This window comes from Manacus candei, unplaced genomic scaffold (genome assembly GCF_025592945.1).
Source record: "Manacus candei isolate 608988 ecotype Guabito, Panama unplaced genomic scaffold, ASM2559294v1 h1tg000109l, whole genome shotgun sequence".
NCBI classification, from domain to species: Eukaryota; Metazoa; Chordata; class Aves; order Passeriformes; family Pipridae; genus Manacus; species Manacus candei.
Window position 1 is genome coordinate 3,568,413 of NW_026138157.1, and position 20,562 is coordinate 3,588,974.

General features: G+C 45.4%; 1 protein-coding gene across 2 annotated transcripts in view; it reads left to right on the plus strand.

Annotated features, from left to right (window-relative positions):
* The first annotated feature begins 200 nt into the window (after nucleotides 1–200).
* The window catches only part of CCDC85C (coiled-coil domain containing 85C), a 111,101-nt gene continuing 90,739 nt past the window's right edge, over nucleotides 201–20,562 (plus strand). Inside the window, exons 1-2 of one of the 2 annotated variants that reach the window (XM_051769594.1) lie at nucleotides 206–705; nucleotides 929–1,775. In XM_051769594.1, the coding sequence (XP_051625554.1) occupies nucleotides 1,064–1,775 (712 nt within the window). In that variant the 5' untranslated portion in view covers nucleotides 206–705; nucleotides 929–1,063. Of the gene's footprint in view, nucleotides 1,776–20,562 lie in introns of both variants that reach the window. The other variant, XM_051769595.1, reaches the window with a different exon arrangement.

Below are 20,562 nucleotides of genomic sequence, written 5' to 3' on the forward strand. Positions count from 1 at the left end.
AAAAGCAGGGTGGAAGCCCCGGGGTGGGGTGGGGGGGCAGCGGTGAGCCGGAGCGGGCAGGGCACGGCAGGGCACGGCGGGGCGGGCGGAGGGCGGAGGGAGCGGCCCCGTCCCTTTGTACCTGCCGTTCGAAGGCGCCAGGCGGCCCCGCATTGGCTGCGGCGGCCGCGGCTCCGGTAACCCGAGCCGGGGCGGGCGCGGCGCACCGGGCCCGGCCAGCGCCCAGCCCGGCAGCCAAGGGGGTGGCGCGGCTCGGCTCGTCTTGGCCAGGCTCGGCTCCCTGCGCTCCGCCGCCAGCAGCCGGCTCTCCTTCCCCGCCGCTCGGTTCGGCTGGGGCAGGGCCGCGCCGCCCTGCCCGGCAGGAGGTGGGACCAAGCCCCGGCGCGGCCGCCCGCCTCCTCCTCCCTCGCTCGCTCCCTCCCTCCCTCCCGAGGGCTGAGCCATTCCGGGAAGGCGCCGGTTCCCCCACCGCTCCTCGGCAGCGCCGCACCGGCATCGGCCGCCACCGCGCCGGGCTCGGCCCCACGTCGCGGCGGGGCTGCGGGCGAGCGGCGGCAGAGCGGGGCAGCGGCGGCGGCGGCGGGGGCGCGGTGCTCGGTCCCCCTCGGCGGGGAGCGGCGGGAGCGGCGGGGGGGGAACGGGAGGACAAGTGGACGGAGCGCCTGGGAACGGGGGGGCGGCCGCCGCGTAGTTGTTTTGCCCGGGGTAAGTTGACCGATCCCCGCGGAGGCTTCGCTTGGAGCGGGCAGCGTTTGGCTCCCGGACAACCTGTCGCCCCCAGGCCCCGGGCAGGGGGGGCGCCTTTTTTTTTCCCTTCCCCCCCACCTCCTTTGGTTTGTGGCTTCTTTTTATTATTATTATTATCATGATGGGGTCTGTGGGGGAGCAGAATTTCCAGTCCGGCGTTGCTCTTCTTCCTTGTCCAAAGCTCAACGGAGAACTATAATATTTCTTCCCCGAGATGCTGCAGTGAATTTTAGTTCCAGGAAATCAGGCGAACGAAATAATCCGAATAACCCGAACCATTTGTTATCCAGTGAGAGCAAAAGCAGTCTAGGCACAGATGATGGCAAAAAATTCCTTGGAAGGGTCTAAAGAAGACCTGAGCAAAATTTCAGAAGAGGAGATGCTGAGATGGAGCAAGGAGGAGCTGGTGAAAAGACTAAGGAAAGTGGAGAATGAAAAGATGAACTTAATGGTGGAACACGGCAACTTGATGAAAGACGTGAACCGTCGGCTGCAGCTTCACCTGCACGAGATCCGCGGGCTGAAGGAGGTGAACCAGAAGTTGCAGGACGACAACCAGGAGCTACGGGAGCTCTGCTGCTTCTTGGACGACGACCGGCAAAAAGGCAAGAAGCTGTCAAGGGAATGGCAGCGCTTCGGGAGGCACACGGCCAGCGTAATGTGGAAGGAGGTGGGCATGTACCAGCAGAAGCTGAAGGACCTGGAGGCAAGGCAGGAGACCCTCCTGCGGGAGAACGTGGAGCTGAAGGAGATGGTGCTGATGCTGGACGAGGAGCGGAGCGGGGCCGGCTCGCGGAGCTCCATCGACAGCCAGGCCAGCCTGACCAACCTCAACGGCGGCTCGGCCACCAGGGACGTGGGGGACGGGAGCAGCACCTCCAGCACGGGCAGTGCCGGCAGCCCCGACCACCATCACCACCACCTCCACCACCACAAGGCCGGCGACAGCAAGGCCGGGGCCATGCGGAGGTCTATGGATGACCTGTCCGCGCCCCTTCACCACCGGAGCATCCCGAACGGCCTCAATGGTGAGCTCCTGCCCCCTTTCCCCCCGCCCCGCTGTCCTGGCGCCCCCTCCCCCTGCCTGTCCGGTCCCCCTTGGCGGCGGGGTGAGGGACTCCTCGCCATTCCCAACCCTACTCATCCTTGGTGACCTCTTTGGCAGCCCCGGGGGCCGGGGAGGGGCACCTGTGAGGGTGATGTGTGTGTGTGGTGGTGCCCCTTGACTGGTGTTATCAATGTCCTGGGTTGAGGGTTGGAGCCTCTTTTATCTACAGGGTTGGTGTTTTGTTTTGTTTGTTTGTTTTGCGTTTCTTTTTTGACAAAAACCAGCCTGAGTTTTCAGGGTTAAATAAACACTGATTGTGTTCCCACTCTTCCTCCTCTCTCTCCCCCTTTAAATATTTTGGTTTACGTTTGGCTTGTTTGTTTGCTAGTTTGATAACATCGATAAAGAACCTGGGATGAGATTTTGGAAGCATCTGATGAAAGTGCAGGTCTGTCCCACAGAGCATCACCTGTTAGCTCCACGGGCTCTTAGGGCAGGCTGGCTGTGATGTGCTTAGCAGTTTTAGAGAGGTGCAACTGTGGCTTTCCCCCAGCTCCGCTTCAGAAAGAGGAGTTTTGTTTGTAGAGAAGAGGTTACTCTCGAAGGGACGCTGTACTCACAATTTTGTTGAGGCTCGTCATTAAAGTTAGAAACAAGCTCCACAGTGAAATCGTGCCAAGCCTCCTCTGGCAGTTCATAGTCAAAGAAAGTTTCTCCTGTTGTCTAATAGTCATCAGGCATTAAAATAATAATATTGAAATGTCTTTAAAATTGAGATTTTTTTTCTCTTTTGAAACCAATAAGACCAAATACTTGACTTCTAGAAGGAGTAATTTATCCAAGAGGGTTCAATAGGAATCAATCCAGGCACCAATCTAATAAATTCTTGTATATAAGACTTTTTTTAATGTTCTTAAACCTCTTGTCCAAGCACAGAGGACTATTTTCTGATTGGGGTGCCCTTTTCCGTCCACGGAGAGGGGAATGAAGCCCCAGAGTTTGGCTTTGATTGATGTCAGCAGTGGATGTGTTTACCAGATAACCATGCTTTCAGCTCCCAGAGCTTTTGGTGGTCCTTTTTTTTTTTTTTTTTGATTTATGGCAAGTCTTTATGTCCCAAGAGATCTGAGAGCATGCAGGTTTGATCAACTCAGCTCACAGGTACTGTGTTCATCCACGAATTTGCTGTTTGTGGTCCTGCTGCTGCAACTGTGTCTCAACTCATAGCTGGAGACATTCTGACCACCTCACGCAGTAGTCAGGGATTGCTGGTTTCAGGGATGATCCAGTCACCAGATGGTGCAGGGTACAGCAAGCATCTTTAAATGTTTGGTGTGGAATTTTTTTAATCTCTCTCTTCTAGTGCTGTATAAATCAGAAGTATCTGGTTTGTAAATCTACGGATAGCTTCTGCTTCTGACGTGACTCGATTTTATTTTCCTAAAGCATTGCTCTCCACAAAGGCAATGTGGAGAGCACATGGCAGTTATTGAACGTGTTATTACTGTTTTGGGACAGAAGGGCTTCACAGTTCTGGTTTGTGAACCTTAGACCATGTCCCTTTTAGGTATTGATAACTTACTGGGACAAAGCTAGTTGAATTAATCTGTTAACCCGGGGCTCTGGAGTACATAAGGCATCCACAGCCTCAGAGCTGTCCCTTAAACCCGGAGTGAGGCACTGTGGGATGCTTCACCTGGGATTCAAAGTCATCCCTGTCTGCACAAAGAGGAAAGTCTCTGCTTGCAGAGCTCGGTCCTCACTGCCCTTCTCCAACACTGTATGTGGGACTGTGCCCAGCAGTATCATTTGGAGGGGACTGAGAGCTGAGTCTCATGTCCTACCCTATGTAGGGTAAGTGTAGGGAGGGATGTCAGAGCATCTGCACGTGCATGTTTCCTTGCCTGCCTTTACATCCCTTCTCATCTCCTGTATCGGAAGGAGGAATATGGGCTCGAGCATTTCAGGCGTGATTTTAGGTTTTAGTGACTCCTGATTCTGGGGTACCTGTGGAAGGTGGTTTCTGTGCGAAGTACTGAGACTCTTTCCTTCGAACCTGTGCAGCTTCATTTCTGCGGGTGCAACGGATATGATCAGCACTTTTAAAGCTAATAATCCTTGTAAAGATGCAGACAAACCTGATCTCTCCACTTAGGTAGTGAAGCTGTAAAATGACTTGAATAGTTGTCATTCTCAGATAGCATCGGTATTCAGCAAGGCCATTTCCCTGGCTGTGCCTTTGGAAGTGCCTCTCAATACATATGCAAATGCAGGGCTTATCAGGCCCCTTTTTTGACTGACAGCAAGTAGTCTGGGAGGGTTGCTTGCCTGGGACCAAGCAACAATTCCGTTAAGCCTATGGCAATGTGGAGGAGCAGGGCTGGAGCAAGTGAGCGTGGAAAACAACCTCGATGCGTCAGGTGGGTGGTGGAGCTGTCACGGAGCAGCCCCACAGTGAGCATCCTGCCGTATCTCCTGGTCCTGTCCCTGCCATCTGTGTGTGCAACCTAGATCTCAGCCTTTTTGTACTCTTTTCGTGGTGATTTTTTGTTCTTCAGGCATAAAACGGAAAGAAGTCAGAGGAAAAATGGACTTTCATTTTTAGGTTGTAAACTTGGGTCTGTTTTGTTATTGTCTCATGCCTTTAAAGCACTGGAGAACTAACTGGTGGGTAAAACAGACACTGCCTGGCCAGCTCAGCTAACACCAAAATAAACAACCCTGTGTATTTTCTTAGGGACAAGAGGTGGATCGGAAAGGGACACAGGGCAGAAATCAGCATCTGTAGTAAGAACACAGTAGGAGCCTTGGACAGCTGGTGGGAGCAAGGTTGCTACTCGTGAGCTGCTTGCTAGAGCACTTTTGCTTATGGAAAAGCTGGAAAGTCCCGGAATTGAAAGCTGGAAAGTCCAGAACTGTGCTGCCCCTGCTAGTAGTATCCACCGAGCTTCACTTGTTAGTGCTTTTCTGGAGGAGTCGGGAGTATAGAGGCTGTTACAACACTTCTAGGAAGGTTGCTTTTTAGTGAAATCTTAGTGAGCAAAGGTGGGTTAAATGTTTCTCATTTTCTGTTCAGCAGTCCTTTGGAAGTGAGTTGTTAAACCAGGGGTTGATTTATTGGACCCAATGACCCACCTCAGTGTGAGGTGATGAACTCTAGATTTGTAAGGTAAATTCAGTATAAATGGTGTAAGTGTAAAAAGCAAAACCAACCCAACTGGTGATCCACCTTTGCTTCATTTTTCTGAAGTCTGTTTACTTTTTTAAATTGAATTTTGGAAGCTGATGATTAGTTATTCACTCATGGAAGATAAGATAATAAGTATAACATAGTGTGAAAATGGCTAATATTAGATGACACGTGTAATCTTGTGCAGCTCTGGATATTCTACTGAGAGCCAAGAGGAAGTCTGCTTGGTCTGAAAGTAAGTAGTATGTCCATTCTCTATATGTGCTGGGACCTGGGCTGTGGGACAGGGGCATCTCCAAGCTGTGTGATGGAACTGGCCAGCTGCATGTGTATTGATATGACACAGTTCTCCTAAACCAACCCACAGATCTAGGACAAAAATTGAGAGACAGTCACTGTGTGTACTTGTGAGTGCTTTGGCTTTCCTTTATATGCATGGTGTGAGTCTGTGTGCATGCACAGTCTTTCTGCCCATCCAGCTTTAGACAGCCATACTGAAGGGACTGCCTGGTTCCTGACAGAATTAGGTTTTAAAAAAAAGAATAATATTTAAAAAAAAGCATTGGGTGATATTAACATGACTTGGGGGAAGAAAAAAGCCCTCAGGTACCATAGGATATGTCTCTGGTTTGTGGAGGTATATGGGAACATTGGGAGGAGTGACTCAAAGCTCCCTGAGGCCAGGGCAAGGGCTTCTACTGGTTTTAGCCTTATCTAGATCTGACTGGGACAACTGTTTATCCATCTGCAAGCCTGGAGGCATACAGACTGGCTAACTAGTGATGTGCCTGGGAGAAAATTCTGTGCATGCAGGCAAAACTTTCAGGCTTTAGTTTTATATTTCAGCTGAATTTCGTCATTAGATCTTCTGAAACTCTTTGCTCTGGGCTCCCAAAATGGACTGGGTGGTTTTCAGTGTATCTGAGTTTATTCCAGTTAGATGAAATGTTAATGCTCTTTTTTTAATGAGCTTTTTTGTTCATTGTTTTGTTTTGTTTTTATAAATTATTAAAAACATCAACACTTAAAAAGTAATCAGAGAAGCCTGGAAGGAATCTGGGGGTACAAGCAGAGAGCCTGTAGTAGTAGAGACATTAATCTATGGCCTCTTGCTACTGTCTTCTCCAGTGAAAGAAGAACGGTCTCTCTGCGTGAGGAGGTGGGAAGATCTCTATTTCTATTGATTCCCACTTGTAAATGTCCACATATTTACCTAGAGGGTACGATATATTGCAGTTAAAATGGTGGCAAAGAGAAATGACTGTTCCCCCCTGTGGGTTGGTATTGATTGGTCATGCAGCTACCCTGTACTTATTTCTCCTCTTCTTCTCACACCCTTTCAGCCAAAATACTTTGTTTTTATTAGTGTATTAAGAATCAATATACATATTATTTACTGTGATGTATTAATGAGGCCTTTGAGATGAGAAGATGCAGGGGCAGAAGCAAAGGGTGAAATATCTCCAATATAGATTTTAACATCTGTATTCCCTTGGGCTTCCTTTATCGGCCATGTGGAGAAAGGCACTTTGGTGTCATGATTTATGTCAACTATGTCTGCTTTAAAGAGAGAAGAATTGCATGCTGGTTGTGCTCTTTCTCTCTGATGCTCTGAAGGAAGCCTGGCCAGCTTGTTCATATGCAACCACCTAGTCAGATGAGATTAGTCCTATTACAGGTGTTATGGTGACCATTGCTCACTCTTCCACTATAGCTGTGCTAGCTCTGGGAAAGGAGAGGAAAGCACCTTTCTCAGCAGCACTCAGATGTCACTCCCTTACAGTCCTCACACTGTGTGGGCACAGCAGACCGAGTCAGAGAAAGTCCTGTTCTCTGTCAGGAGGCCTCTCAGAACTCAGTGGCTCCTGCCAAACTGAAGCAGGTGTTTGTCTACTTGACCAGTTATTATCTTTCTTATATCAAGAACATTGCTTTAGTTTCTTTTTTTAATACTGACGTATTTAACCTGTTGTTATTTTTGGTGCTGTAGGATGTTACATGCAGATTCCTTGTGATTAAGCCAGGAAATCTGCCCTGGGATGGTACACTAGATAGGTGTAAGACCTCTGTAGAAACAACTGTTTCCATCTCTGCTGTAAGTTCAATGAATTCTGCTAATCGACTTATCAATGCTGAGGTCTCAAACATGAAGGGTACAGCTTGAGTTTCTTGTAGCCAGTGGTCATTGGCCACTAATTCAAAGGGCTTCTGTACAGAGCTTTGTATGAGGCAATTTTGTCGTTGCCCACTCCTACCTTCTTGTTAGGGCACTGCCTGTGCCAGCCTGCTTGGCTCTCAAACTTCAGCGTAACTGGTGTCCCTGAAAACAAGGCTCAGGATGCTTAAACTAAATTTGGACCATATCTGGAAATATATTCTCCATGGTAGTGTGTTCTAATTTTGTTTTCCTCTTTCAGTTTTCTATAGAGATATCTTGTTCTCAGCTCTCCTGTTGAAGGAAAAAACTTGTATTGATTAAAAGACAATTTTCTATGGGCCTGTGATAGAATTATCCATTTACTCTTGTCAAGAGCAATCAAAATAAGGGAAGTAAACTGTGTTGGTTACATGTAAATGATTTGGTCCTCTGGAGGCATTTCATCATATAAAGCTGAGGATCGAATTAAATGGTGATCTAATTAAGTGGCAGGCATGGCAACCCAAAATGCAGCCCTGGCAGGTGTTACACTCGGTGTACGTGCAGAGATGAGGGGCACGAATACCAACACTAACAGAAGCATTGCCTCTGAAAGCTGAAGGATTAATGCTTTTGTGGAGACAAGGCTGACCACATCCATGCAACCTGAGTGATACTGGAGGCCCGCCCTGGGAGGCACTGGGCTTTTTATCTGCTCCAGCATGGCTGTGGACTTGCTTGCATCTGACACAGACATATCCATGGCAAGGTCTGCTGATGTTGTTCCCTCAAGCTGCCCTTGTGGCATCCTTCTCTACTGGGGCTGCCCTTTGGAGATGCTCTGGGAGCAGCAGGATGGACAGTGGCTGATCTCACTGGTAGGTGAGATGGAGGTGAGGTGCTTAAAATGGCAAAAATTTCTGGTATATATCAGGTGTGGAGTGAGGCAAATGAAAAAAATCTAAGCCCATTTAAAATACAGTTAAAATGCCTGATCCCAGAAGCCTGAAGTTCTTTCCATGCTCACACCTAGGTCTTAATGCATCCCACTGCAAAACACATGACATTGCTCGCCTGGAACAGGGAAGGTTTGGGGACTGCACATCCAGTTTTCCTGCGAATTAGCTGCAACTGGCTGGGTTTGCTTCTGCATTCTGTATTTTTAACCTGACTTTTTGTCTGCCAGCCAGAATTCATCCTGCCCTGTCGCCAAATGTCATCATCCCCTTGTGGTTAACTTGCTGCAATTCATGAAACACTTGGCTGCCATAAATAGTTATGTGCAGAGGTTCCTCCGCACGCGGAGCGGGCAGAACCGCGCAGGCAGCGCTGCTAGGCACTCGCACACGAACATGTCCACCAAGAGAAAGTTGACCCACTTCTGCAAATAGATAACTCCTGGCAGAAAAAGTAACACTGTCTCAGAGAATCTATCTTCCCCTTGCCTACTGAATTGTGAAGCAAAAAGCAAGCCAGCTCCATCTTCTGAATTAGCGGTGATGTGAGCACAGTACTCCCCATTGAAACCAGAGTGTGTAAATCAGCCCTTGATCTGAGGAGGTCTTAAAATGGCCACAATTCGTTTGTGATTTTTTTTTTTCTCAATATAATGAGTGCTTTTGTTAGTGAATGAGGTGCATGGAGTTCAGGACTTAGCTGCTTTTAGGCATTAGGAAGCATTTATCACCATGGCAATTGAGGGCTGCTGTACAGGTTATTTTGAACACTTTTCTAGTGACTCATGTCTGGACTGAGACCATTTATGCCAGGTTACTTTAGCCCCCGTGCATACACATATATATACTCTTCCTTCCCTTAGATTTGATTCTTGCCTTGCTATTTGCCTCTTTCAGGAAGCTCGTTGCTTGTACTGACTTACATCTCCAAGCAGTGGTGGTGGTGCCAAGTGTTCACCTTGCTCAGAGACTCTCCTGTAAAGGGTCTTTGTGACAGATACTCCTTTGAAGTAGATTACACGTTAGTTTTGATTGGATTTGAGACTTCACGGATCTTGCAGTGAGATTGAAGCAATCCTAAACCTCATATGAGTTATCGTCTGCTTGGGATCTCCTACAGGCTTGTAGGATGGGATGTCTCCTGTTTGCCTGGGGTGGCTGTGGTGGGAGGGCTGTCTGTAGCAGAGGGAGCGCTGTCGGTGAGTGTCGGGCTTATGGCATCAGGGCTTTGGCCAGCTGTGAACTGCAGTCGCAGGGGTGACACGCTAGCTGTCTTCTGTGGTTGTGTCAACCCTGGCTCTCTGGCAGAATTAGTTCAATCAAAGCTGGGGTGCTCTGAAAAGCCCTTCAGACTTTGCTCCATCCCCCAGCTCTGTGCAGTGACACTCAGGATCGCATGCTGCTGCTTTTCCCACCATTTCATCCCCAAACTCCTCTCCTGCTGGGATTTCATTCATGTACAAGAAGGTCAGTGGCATTTGAATGCCTGTGGGAGATGGAAGATGAAGTGTGTGGAGCAAATGGGTGGAGCAGGGCTCAGTCTAGGAAGCAAGAGGAGATACTTTGCTGCTGTTTCAAACCATCTCCAGGGCAGTAACATGCTCCAGGGCTGCCTATGCCTGGGGGTTTGGTAGCCGTGTCTTACCCACCCCTGCCTTCCCAGGACACTGGAACAAGACCCTGTGGTGCTGAGGGCCCTGCTCTGATGTGGCAGGGAGAGCTGCAGAGCAGGTACCTCTCTGTCCCTGTGCTGCAGAAGACCCGTGGAGAGGAAAGTAGAGCAGTAAAACCAAACCATTGTTTTAGAAAAGAAGAAGTAAGCCTTACAGCATTTCCAGTCCCCAAAGCTTAATATTTCTATGGAAACCAATGCAGGAGGAGGCTTACTGTCAGTCTCTGATCTAGTGGGGTTGACTAGATTTAAAAAATGTTTGTCCTTCCCCACATCTTCCCTCCTGAATCATCTGAAGACAGGTTGCTGCATATCACAGATGCAAGATTCCTGGTTTCTGACTCTTGGTTAAGCACTAAGCAGTCTCTGGAGTGTTGGCATCCATCTTTCATCTGCAGTTTTTTCCTTGCTAAAGTACATTTCATTCACTATATGACACTTATTGATAATGCCTTGTTCTATAAATGCCAATCCTGTGACACTGTGCTCCTTGAAGGATGGCTGTGACTTTGTATCAGCCTGTGGACTGTTCAGTGGTGTGGTACATCTCAGTGCCCAGTGAAGTTACTGTGGGACACTGTTGGACTTGAATGAGATTAAAACTTGGACATTTTACATTCGCTTTGGTATTTTTTTCAAAGGAGATCCATGGTGTCTTTAATCTCCAACAATGGACATAATCTGGCCTGTTTCAGTAATAGTCTGCTTGATTTTTGTGTTGCCAGAGGACTACCACTGGTTATATACATGCAGCAATTTACCCCCCACCCCGTTTTTCTTATTAGTAGGATCTAATAGAAAAGGTTCCAGGACAACCTACATAAAAGTCCACTGTTTTATGGCAGAATAGCGTTGTCAGATGCTAGCAGAGTATCAGTACTAAAAAATAACTAATTTCAGTTGATACTGAGTCTTTTCCAGTTCCTAACAAAGGTGTTAAGAAAATCTTATTTTTATGTACAGTCTTAACTATTGTGATGCACAATATTCTTTTGTCTTCCTGGTTTTCTTTTCTTATCTCCCTTATTGGGATTTTCAGTCTCATATTTATCTATTTCCCAGCAGCTGAATATAACTTTGATCTATGCTTTGGATCTGTGGAGCTTTTAATCCCTTTCCACTGAGTTAAAAGCTTGTTTGCTGTTGAATGTGATACGTAGTTATAGGTTATATGATCTTCACCAGTGGCTCGTGCATTGCTCAGGGATGGCATATTGTGAAAAACTCTGATAAAATGTTCCCTTGTCCATTTTCCTGACTGCAGCTGAAACCCAGCATGGGAATGAGTCACTTGTTCAGTCCTGGTCAGGCTGCTGATACACCTGTCCTTTGCTGTTACAAGTACCTATGTACTCACTTGCTTTATTTCAATTATTCATTCGTTTCTTTGTGATGTTTATTTTTGAAGCTACAAACCAGTTGAGTATTTTAGTCAGTGCAGCAGCTTTTCTGTCTTCCAATTCTGATAGCATTTACAGTGTTTTCTTTTTTCATCCTCTTAGCACCTTTTAAAAGATAGGGATCAATTTTTAAAGCCTATGTGTTTATTCCTCCTTTATGTCCTGAAACACAATAATATATGCCTTATTTGTGGAGATCTCCTCTTCTGGAGTGGCTGCAATTTCCACCTCAGGAACAATAATGATATCTGCAGCTCAGTCCTCCAGGCCATGTGGATGTAGCAGCACGTGTGTGACTGTATTCAACTGTCTTCTGAAAGTTGTTCTTTTTGAGTTTTTGGTGTAGCTGTTTGCTTCTGGATTCCGAGCAGTTTGTTTGGAAGTCTCCCATGCTTGTCTCCTGGCCTCTTGTAATAAAATGCAGTCCTCTTTTTATTACATCAGTTAGGGCTGTATTGTTTTAGGTGTAATCTTTAAAATAACAAAAGGATGGATAGTTCTGCAGATGAGAGCACTGAACTGGGACTCAGATTTGGAGTGCTTTCTCTTTGTTACATGGATTTCTGCTGTAATCTTAGCTAAATTATGTAATCTGTGGTTCTCTTTTTGTACAACCAGGATAATATATTTCCTTTGTCTTTTCCAAGTTTCTTGTGGTTCATTGGGTCATTTATAACATGCTCATACAATGCTCAACAGAATTAGACCCTTACCTCAAATGAGGCCTCTCACCATTGCTATGATACCAATGATAACAGGCAGCACAGGTTTTGAATTATACTGAACTAGCAAGGAAAGAGAAGCCTTTGTAGTAACTCTGCACATTTCTAATTCCCAGCTTTGGAGTTGCTTCAAATCCTGTTTCAGCTTTACTGGGATAAAGGCACTTTACATGTTGGGTTGCTTCTCCCTGTATTGTATCTACTTCTTGGGACCATGGGATGATGAAGCATGAACTGTCTCTAGCCAACTGTAAGAAACAGAAACTTGTCAAATAATAATTCCCCCAAATGAGAAGAGAAAGAGCAAAATTAGATAAAGAGCAGTGTTTGCCTCTCTACAGACACAGAAAAGTGTAGAAAGATGCTGCTGTCACAGCAACAGGTTACGTCGATATCTTTCGGAGACTGGGCACAGCATTTGTTGTTATTTCAGCTCATCCCATCTGTGTTGCCCAGTTGAATATCATATTATATATGTGTATTTAAAATGCTGTTTCTCTGTCAGCCTAGTGCAGTTTTGGGTAAGGTGAAGAATCACAGCTGTGAAGCTGAGGGGTCCTTCTTGTCATGTTGCTCCCCATGTCACTGCAAAGCAGTGGTGTCCTTGCCATAATTGCTGAAGATACCCTTCCCCATTCCAATTAAATTCTTACCTGATCCCTTGATTGCTCTATTTCTGATGCCAATAATTTGGTAACTCCTAACAAACCCTGACTGAAAAGTCATTGGAGTCACTCTTGGGTGTGAACCCAGAGTTTCTTAACCACAGGGGCTTTTATTTCCATTTGTGTGGTGGAATTGGTAGGGAGGATCTTTTGTCAGCGTATCACTGATGCTTTAGGAGGGTGACAAGACTGCAGTAACTCTTTCTAGGCAATTATGTATGAAAGGTTGTCAGTATGAGTAGTATGGGAAGTTAAAAGCCTTAATTTTCATTTGGAATTGAAGCCCTAATGACTTTCCACTCCCACAGCTCATAAAGACCTTGTTTCAACCTCAAGTTGACCAAGAAAAAAAAGGGAAGGGGGGCTTTTTTATTGCAGACTTTTTTGTGTAGAATTTGTGTAGAATTTTTATGAAAAAGCAGATTTATGAGTCACTGTTCTTTGTCTAAAAGATAATTACTGGAGTAAGAACCTCAGAAAAGTGACATTTTATGACTTCGCCACTAGCCACGCAGTGTGAGCTTTCACTTTCTCTCTTTTCAATTAGTTAAATTAAACAACATCTCAGTTTGAAAGGACTAATTATATTCCTGTTTGTTATTTGCCTTATACACTAAATATTTTTTCTGTGTAAAGCTAAACAGCAGAAAGGGGAAGAGAAAGGATCACCCCAAATGAGTGCTGCCTAATTACTTTAAATGATGAGTGTAGATCCTATGGGGTTAAGTGGATTGTTGTATTCAGTCACATCCATCACTCACAGCATAGTAAGGAAGAGAAACTGGACCACACAAATCCTTTCTTTAACCCTAGGAACACAATTAAGTTCCTCTGGAAATTTGTTCTTTTAAAAACACAACCCTCTAAACATTGGTGTCATTTAATCTGTGGTCAAATGTAAAGCTATGTATTTATCCACTTCTGTGTGCTTTGTTGTTATTTTTTTATTTCCCTAGAAGTGAAGTAGCATTTTGTAACTCAACAGCATCTTCTCCCTAATGCAAATGAGAACTGAGGGCAGGAGTGTGGGTAGAGGTGGCACGTGCAGGTCACATCCTGCTCTGGGTCTGTAGTAGCAGATCAAGGGCTTGCACAATGGCAAGTGGTCCAGAGCATCTTTGTCTTTGAGGATCCACCTGGGATACCTGAAGGGCATCTTCTGTTCAAAGGACAGGTGCTTAGCATTTTCAGAGTATTAAGTATTCTGAGAGTGATTCAGACTGCTCTTGGAACTGGCTGAGGTGACTAGCTAATTTTCTTGGCCATGGGGCTGTGTTCTTGACAAAGTGTCAGTCCAGAGCTGTAAATGCCCTCTGTCTGTAACAGCATAGGTCCAACAGGTTTTCCGATCACACAGCTGTGGAGACAAGTCTGCTCAGAGACCTGCAAGATGAGGAATGGATCATGGATACAGCTATTGATGCAGTTGTTGGAGAGGCCTCTGTTTTTCCTTTCAGCCTGCTACAATATCTTGGCCAGGCTGGACAGAGTAGGTTTCTGATGGAAGATCTGCTGTTCTGTCCTTCATTCTGCCTTATTTGGATAAAAATTACAGGACTCTCATTTTTTGATTTTTTTTTATTTGGCAGTTCAAAGTGAAGCAAGCACAATATTTTTGAGAAAGGCTTGGAACTGCCCCTGTAAAAAAACCTGTTGTTTAAATAGTGAAACTCCCTGACTGTTTTATGTCCAAGGATGGTGATATTTGAATTTGACCTTTTCTTAAAGGTGAGATTTCATATGTTGATCTAAACCAAAACTGTGTCAAACAAAAGGGACAGAGTTCTTCTGCTAAAAATGACATCTGTGGAGCTGGAGGGAAGGGCTGGGCAGCATGGAGTGTGTGACCTGCCATGGGGAGCCATGGAGGTGCTTACATCCTGGGGCTACTGCGGGAGGGTAGAGAGCAAGAGTGTAGTTGGGGAGAGAACTTCTGTCAAGCTGAGAGGAAGCTCCCATGCAGCCCTTGTGCTGAGCTGGGGGGGAACATGTTTTCACAGTGTGTGAGGAGTGGGCAGCAAGAGATGCCTGCCTAGCTCAAGATGGAGTTGGAGACCACTGCAAAGGAATATAGCAGCAGCCTGAAGGAGGAGATGGAGGAGTAAATCAGTCCAGAGATGTGGTTTGAGAACTAGCTGTTATTTTTAACAGCTGATTTTGTTGAACTGGATTGAACTCCCTCCAGCTCAGCATTGATGATGGTGCCTGGAGCTATAAAGATTGTGTTTTGATCAGCAAGTGAAAAGGAAGTCTACCACTAGTTATGAATACATTTTCAAAATTACAAGCGAAGGAGATCTCAGAATAATAATGGGCAGAAAAAGTTGCCTGAAGGAACCAGTTTCCTTGATAAATGCTGGAAGAGGTGTAGACCTGAACTTTGCACTCCTTCCCATATCAGCTTTTTAAAAATGTGCAAACAGATCTGGAATCTGAGTTTTGAACCTGCTAAAATCCTGAGTAGACATAATGCAATATGGCAGGAAAACCAATAATGATAGAGTTTTGAAGATGCAAATTAAATGGTTCAGTTGTAGTTGTGTGGGATGTACGAGGGGAAAAAAAGGGCACGTGTGTCCTGTGCTGTCTGTTGTTGACCCAGTTGGTTATTCAGTGATGAATTCTGATCTGTATGTTTCGAATGACAGATCTGGGTTCTGAAGTGCTTATGATTAGATTAAGACAGTGTAGTAAACCTTAATGGTGCATGAAAAGCTACTGCTGGATTTGCAGTAATACGTACTTTTCTGCCTTAGAACAGCATGAATAATACTTTATGGTTGTATAACTCCTTCCAGACAAGGAGTCTAGGAGTGCTTTGTAAACGCTAATGAGTTTGGCCTCATAGCATATTTATAAGTCTGAGAAGTAGCATTATTCCCCTTTTTTATAGTTTAGATGATGACTAGCTTAAGTGTGCAAAGAGCAGGCAGCAGAGCTTTCATGTGCCGACCCTCAGTCCTGGACCTTATCTGCAGGACTTGGTAGGCTTCCTAAGTGTATCTGAGGTATGCCCAGAAATTTACTGCAGATTCATTCCAGCAAAAGGGTTGTTTTTTTGCAAACCTCTGGGTGTCCTTTGTAAAACATAAAGCATTGTAATTATTTGATGATAATTTCTTGCTCGCCTTTTTGTTCTACAGCAACACAGATCGAAACTAATCCTCTACTGGAATGAAATCAGTTTGGGCATTATGAATATCGTTTCCTTGCCCAGAACAAAGAGACTTAGCTGAAGTGAATGCAAACTTCTGTTATCTTTACATGGGAGTTGCAGGTGGGTAAGGAATGTGAGGTCAGCAGGATTGGGAGCAGATAATTGCCCATGTCAAAGGGCAGTGAGAGTGATGCCTGTGAAAAACGCCTTGCAAAGTAGGTGGGATTAGGCCCTGCAATGGGCATACACAGATTTTTCCCTGGCAGCTTCTTCAGATGTTCATCCCAGAATGTCTGCATTATTTGTACAGATTTATGTAGTAGGACGTTCTGCAACGTGAGCATCGTGTAGATCGTAGATAAATTTTGTAAATATTTTGTGTGTGAATTCAGTGTTTGGTGGCAACTACTGAAAAGACAGTTCTATAGGGAGAAGTCCCTCTTTAGCTGTAGGATAAGCATACACAAGCAGACATTTCACATACTGCTTTCACATTCCTGACCTGAAAAACTGCTTCCAAATCTCAGTGCTTTTTCAAGGACTGAAAGGCCACTGAGGATCCCAACAAAGAGCGTAAAGCTCTAGGTGTGGAGGTGGTGATCTTCATGATGTGGTTGTTAGAATTAGCAGCATTTCTGGTGTCAGATCTTAGAATCATAGAATAGTCTGAGTTGGAAGGGACCTTTAGAGGTCATCTAGTCCAAACCCCCTGCAATGAGCTTCTACCAGATCAGGTTGCTCAAAGCTCCATCCAAGCTGACCTTGAATGTTTCCAGGAGTGGGGCATCCACCACCTCTCTGGGCAACCTGTGCCAGTGTTTCACCCCCTCATTGTAAAAAATGTCTTCCTTAGATCTAATCTAAATCTGCCCTCTTTTAATTTAAAACTATTATCATTATCCCTTGTTATATTGGAACAGGAGCTACTAAAAAATTTGTCTCCATCTGTCTTATAAGTCCTCTTTAGGTACTGAAAGGCTACAATAAGGTCTCCTAGGAGCCTTCTCTTCTGCAGGCTGAACCAACCCCAAGTATCTCAGCCTTACCTCTTGGAAAGGTGTTCCAGCTGTCTGATCGTTTTTGTGTCTCTCCTCTGGACCTGCTCCAGTGGGTCCATGTCTTCCCTTTGTGAAATTGTGTTCAGTGTGTTGCTGTACTTCAGACCTTTGTCTCACTGAATTAAATGCCATTAAAGCAGTTGCCTGTTCCATATGACTGTACTGTGTTTTTAGTCTGATTCTGGTATATTAAATGCTATATTGGCATGTGACCTTTTTCCTTATCTGGCTACTTCTGGAACGCAGCTTAGCCTTAGCTCTTCAGCACGAGAACAAAAGCTTTTCTGAAATGCTGTTTGCTCATGGCTACAAATAGCAAACTTCAGGTGATTAGCAAGAGGTTTTGGCAAGTCATGCAGATACGCGGGGTATTTCAGTGTGTGACGTGGCATCCTTTCAGAGCTGGGGCAGGAGCATCCTGTGGAGAGGCTCTTAGTTGACTGTGCAGTGCTTAATCTTTTTAATACACCCTATAATGTGTAGTGGAAGATCTAGATAATGCAAGAAAACAGTTATTTATCTGGGATTAACCTACATAAAACATTTACATTGAGCAGAAACTAGGCCAGAATACCATTCAGTCTGATGAGGAGCAGCTGAAGGACCTGGGGTTTTTTAGCCTGGAGAAAAGGAGGCTGAGAGGGAACATTATAGCTCTCTACCACTACCTGAAAGGAGGTTGGAGTAAGGTGGAATTTGGTCTCTTCTCCTAAGTAACAAGCAATAGGACCAGACTAAATGACCTCAAGTTGCACCAGTAGAGGTTTAGATTGGATATTAGGAAAAATTTCTTCACCAAAAGGATTGTCAGGCATTGGAACAGGCTGCCCAGGGAAGTGGTTGAGTCACCATCCCCAGAGGTATTTAAGACTGGTAGATGTGGCACTTAGGGGCATGATTTAGTGATGGACTTGGCAGTGCTGGGTTAGTGGTTGGACTTGATGATCTTTGAGGGTCTATTCCAACACAAATGATTCAATAATTCTAACTCTATGAATTGCACTGCGATACAGCTTATGAAGTCAAAGGAGCCTTTGTAGTTCCTTCAGTGAGTGGACTTTGGGCTCTGGATTTTGCCTTAGGGAACCCTTTGTACCCCTTGACTTAGCTTAGTACTATGGTCTGTGTGTATTGGTGTTCTTGTCTTAGTTTAAAAAAGAAAAAAAAAATCAACTTCAGCCCTCCAAGCACACAAGCAAACACACCAAATAAACACACCAAATTAGCAGAGTGCAATTAATATCACATTTGTAACAAACTCTCAGGTTGGCTGGTTATCAGTACCTCCCTGTGAAGAACAGCCTGCCTGCTTTTCTGAATCCCTGCTCTACTAGTCGTGCACAAGGCATTTTCCTGATAATTTTTTATGGTAGGAGCTACAGAGGAATCCTTGGTAAATAGATTTATATATGTGACATTCTGCTGAATGGGAGATTTATACTTGGCTATTCCATTGCTGCTCATTACCGTACGATGTTTCATTGAATGCAATTATATGTATGCCTCTATTCTTTAAAGTCCAGAAAGCTTACACAATATTACTATCATCTTCTGCTCAGCAGAGCCTCACGAAGAGGCACTTTCCCATGTGACAGATGGGGTTTGTGGGTGGTTTTGTCCCTGGTAGGCCTGGATGTGTGAGGAAGGTGGGTTTTGGCTGTTAGCAGGACTCGTGTGTTGTGCTGAAGGTGTCTCAGAAGTTTTGCTTAACTTTGCCTGAGCTCTCAGACATTTGCACTGCAGAACTGACCTGGTTTTATATGCTGTTGGGAAGACCCTTGTAATTCCTACAGGTCTTAAAAGACACGTAGGTCTTTCCTCTTTATGAATTTAGTGTAGCATATTCATTACACTGTCTGAAGATCAGAATATCCTCTGACATTAGAAGGATGATTTAGAGTTTCATTAGCTGATATCTCTCACCTAGTTTCTTTGGCACATATTTTACTGTTTGCTGCCATTGTCTGCTATATTTTTATTCAGAAAACATTCTCATTAAATCAAAATAATTTCTTTCCCCCTTTTGAAATCAATTCAATGTAAACTCTTCAAAACTGTGACTTATAGCAATGGGATCTGCTAGGTATTTTATTTATAATAGAAATTTTGGGAGACACCCTGACTGCACTGAGCTCTGTGGCAAAACTTCCCTTCATTTTGAAAGGACTAGGATTTCACTTCTTTTTTTTCTGTTTATCCATAATTTTCGTTCCTGGTTAGTGCATATTACATCTTTAATGATTTCACTTCGACGTGGCTTTTAGAAACCGCGACCTTTTTTTGTCCACGGTCAAGCCCCGCGTTGCTGCACCCTTGTGCTCTGAGACCTCATTCATAAACATCTCTCCAAACACGGCTCTTTATCCCGTGTCCGGGGATGCGAGAGAATCCCAAACAATAGCGAGGCCGAGACAAAAGCGGGCATTGTGGAGGGGGCGCCAGGGCGGGAGTGCCGAGGGGCCCGGGAGCCTCGCCGGGCTGGGACTATTGTGCCCGTAATTGGATTTCTGCTGGTGGTGGCCAGTCGGTGGGAGCGGGACCCACCGGGACAGGCATGCCCGCTGCAACAAACCTGGCAGTGATTGGAGGAGGCAGATGACCTTTAAAGTCCGTGTTGTTGAGCGAGACCTAATACGGCACAAATGCACCAGGTTGCAACTTTATTAGTGATTAGACACAGAGATAAGCCTCAGCACATTGCCTAATCTGCAGAGTCTAATTCCAGGCATTGAAGCCAGGGATGCTGATGCAGAGCAAGCGCCTGTTCAGACCGAGTGAGCTGGCGTGACTGCAGACAGCGTGATAGGGAGTTTCTGGATGAGCTGGGTCTGGGGCAGGGTCTGATCAGCCCCTGCTGTGGGGATGCTGGGGCAGAGAGGCAGGCACTGAAAGTATGGAACTGAGGACAGAGTCATACAACTGGTGATTTTCAAACCCAGCTTAATTTCTACAATGATCAGAAGTGTATTTGCATTGAGCAAAGATTGCTCATTCCTGACAAAAATAAAGGTGCAGGCTACTGCCCAAATTGACTTGGAGTATTTAAGGGGGAAACAAACTCTTCCGTATTTCAATTTTTGCATCTGAGGCTGTTCCCGGGTGCTCTGGAGGTGTTTTGAGTTTTTTTCCTCTGCTTTTAGACTGAGTTTCCTTTCCTATGATCCAGGGTTGGATCCAGATGGGTTTGCCTGTGGTGATTGACCTATGCTGGATGTATTAGGCTGTGGCTGAATCCTAGTTACGTGTCTGCATGAATGGTGGTGGAAAATGTTAGAGATTGAAAGCAAAGATAATTCGCCACTGGCCAAAGGCTAAGATAGCACAGCAAGTATGATGCTGTGGCATACTCTGTTATTTGATTTCCTCCAAGGACGGCTTTTTGAGAAGCTTCAGCCTCATGGCATGCTGCAGAGGCCTGCTGCCTGGTGCCATCCCTTAAACACCATGTGGGAACCTCCAGTTGGATTGTATACAGATCTTGGGCTGTGTTACAAATACATGCATGGAACTGTTTGGCAGATTCACTCTGCAAATCTAGACAAGCCCATGCAACCCAGAGTTGTAAATCCATGGCTTGGAAATCTGCCTCTGAGAGCCGAGCCACTGCAAACTCTCTTGTCCTGGACACTCTTAGGTGACATCTGCCTTGTATTCAGACCCATCTAGACAAGTACACAAATATGATCTAAGAAACCAGCTTGCTAATAGCCACACCCTCTAAACTTTGTTGTTCAGAGGAGCTGGTTTTGACCTTTATTTGGGCAAACTGGTATTAAACTAATCCCACCCAATCTCTGCAGTGACAGAGTG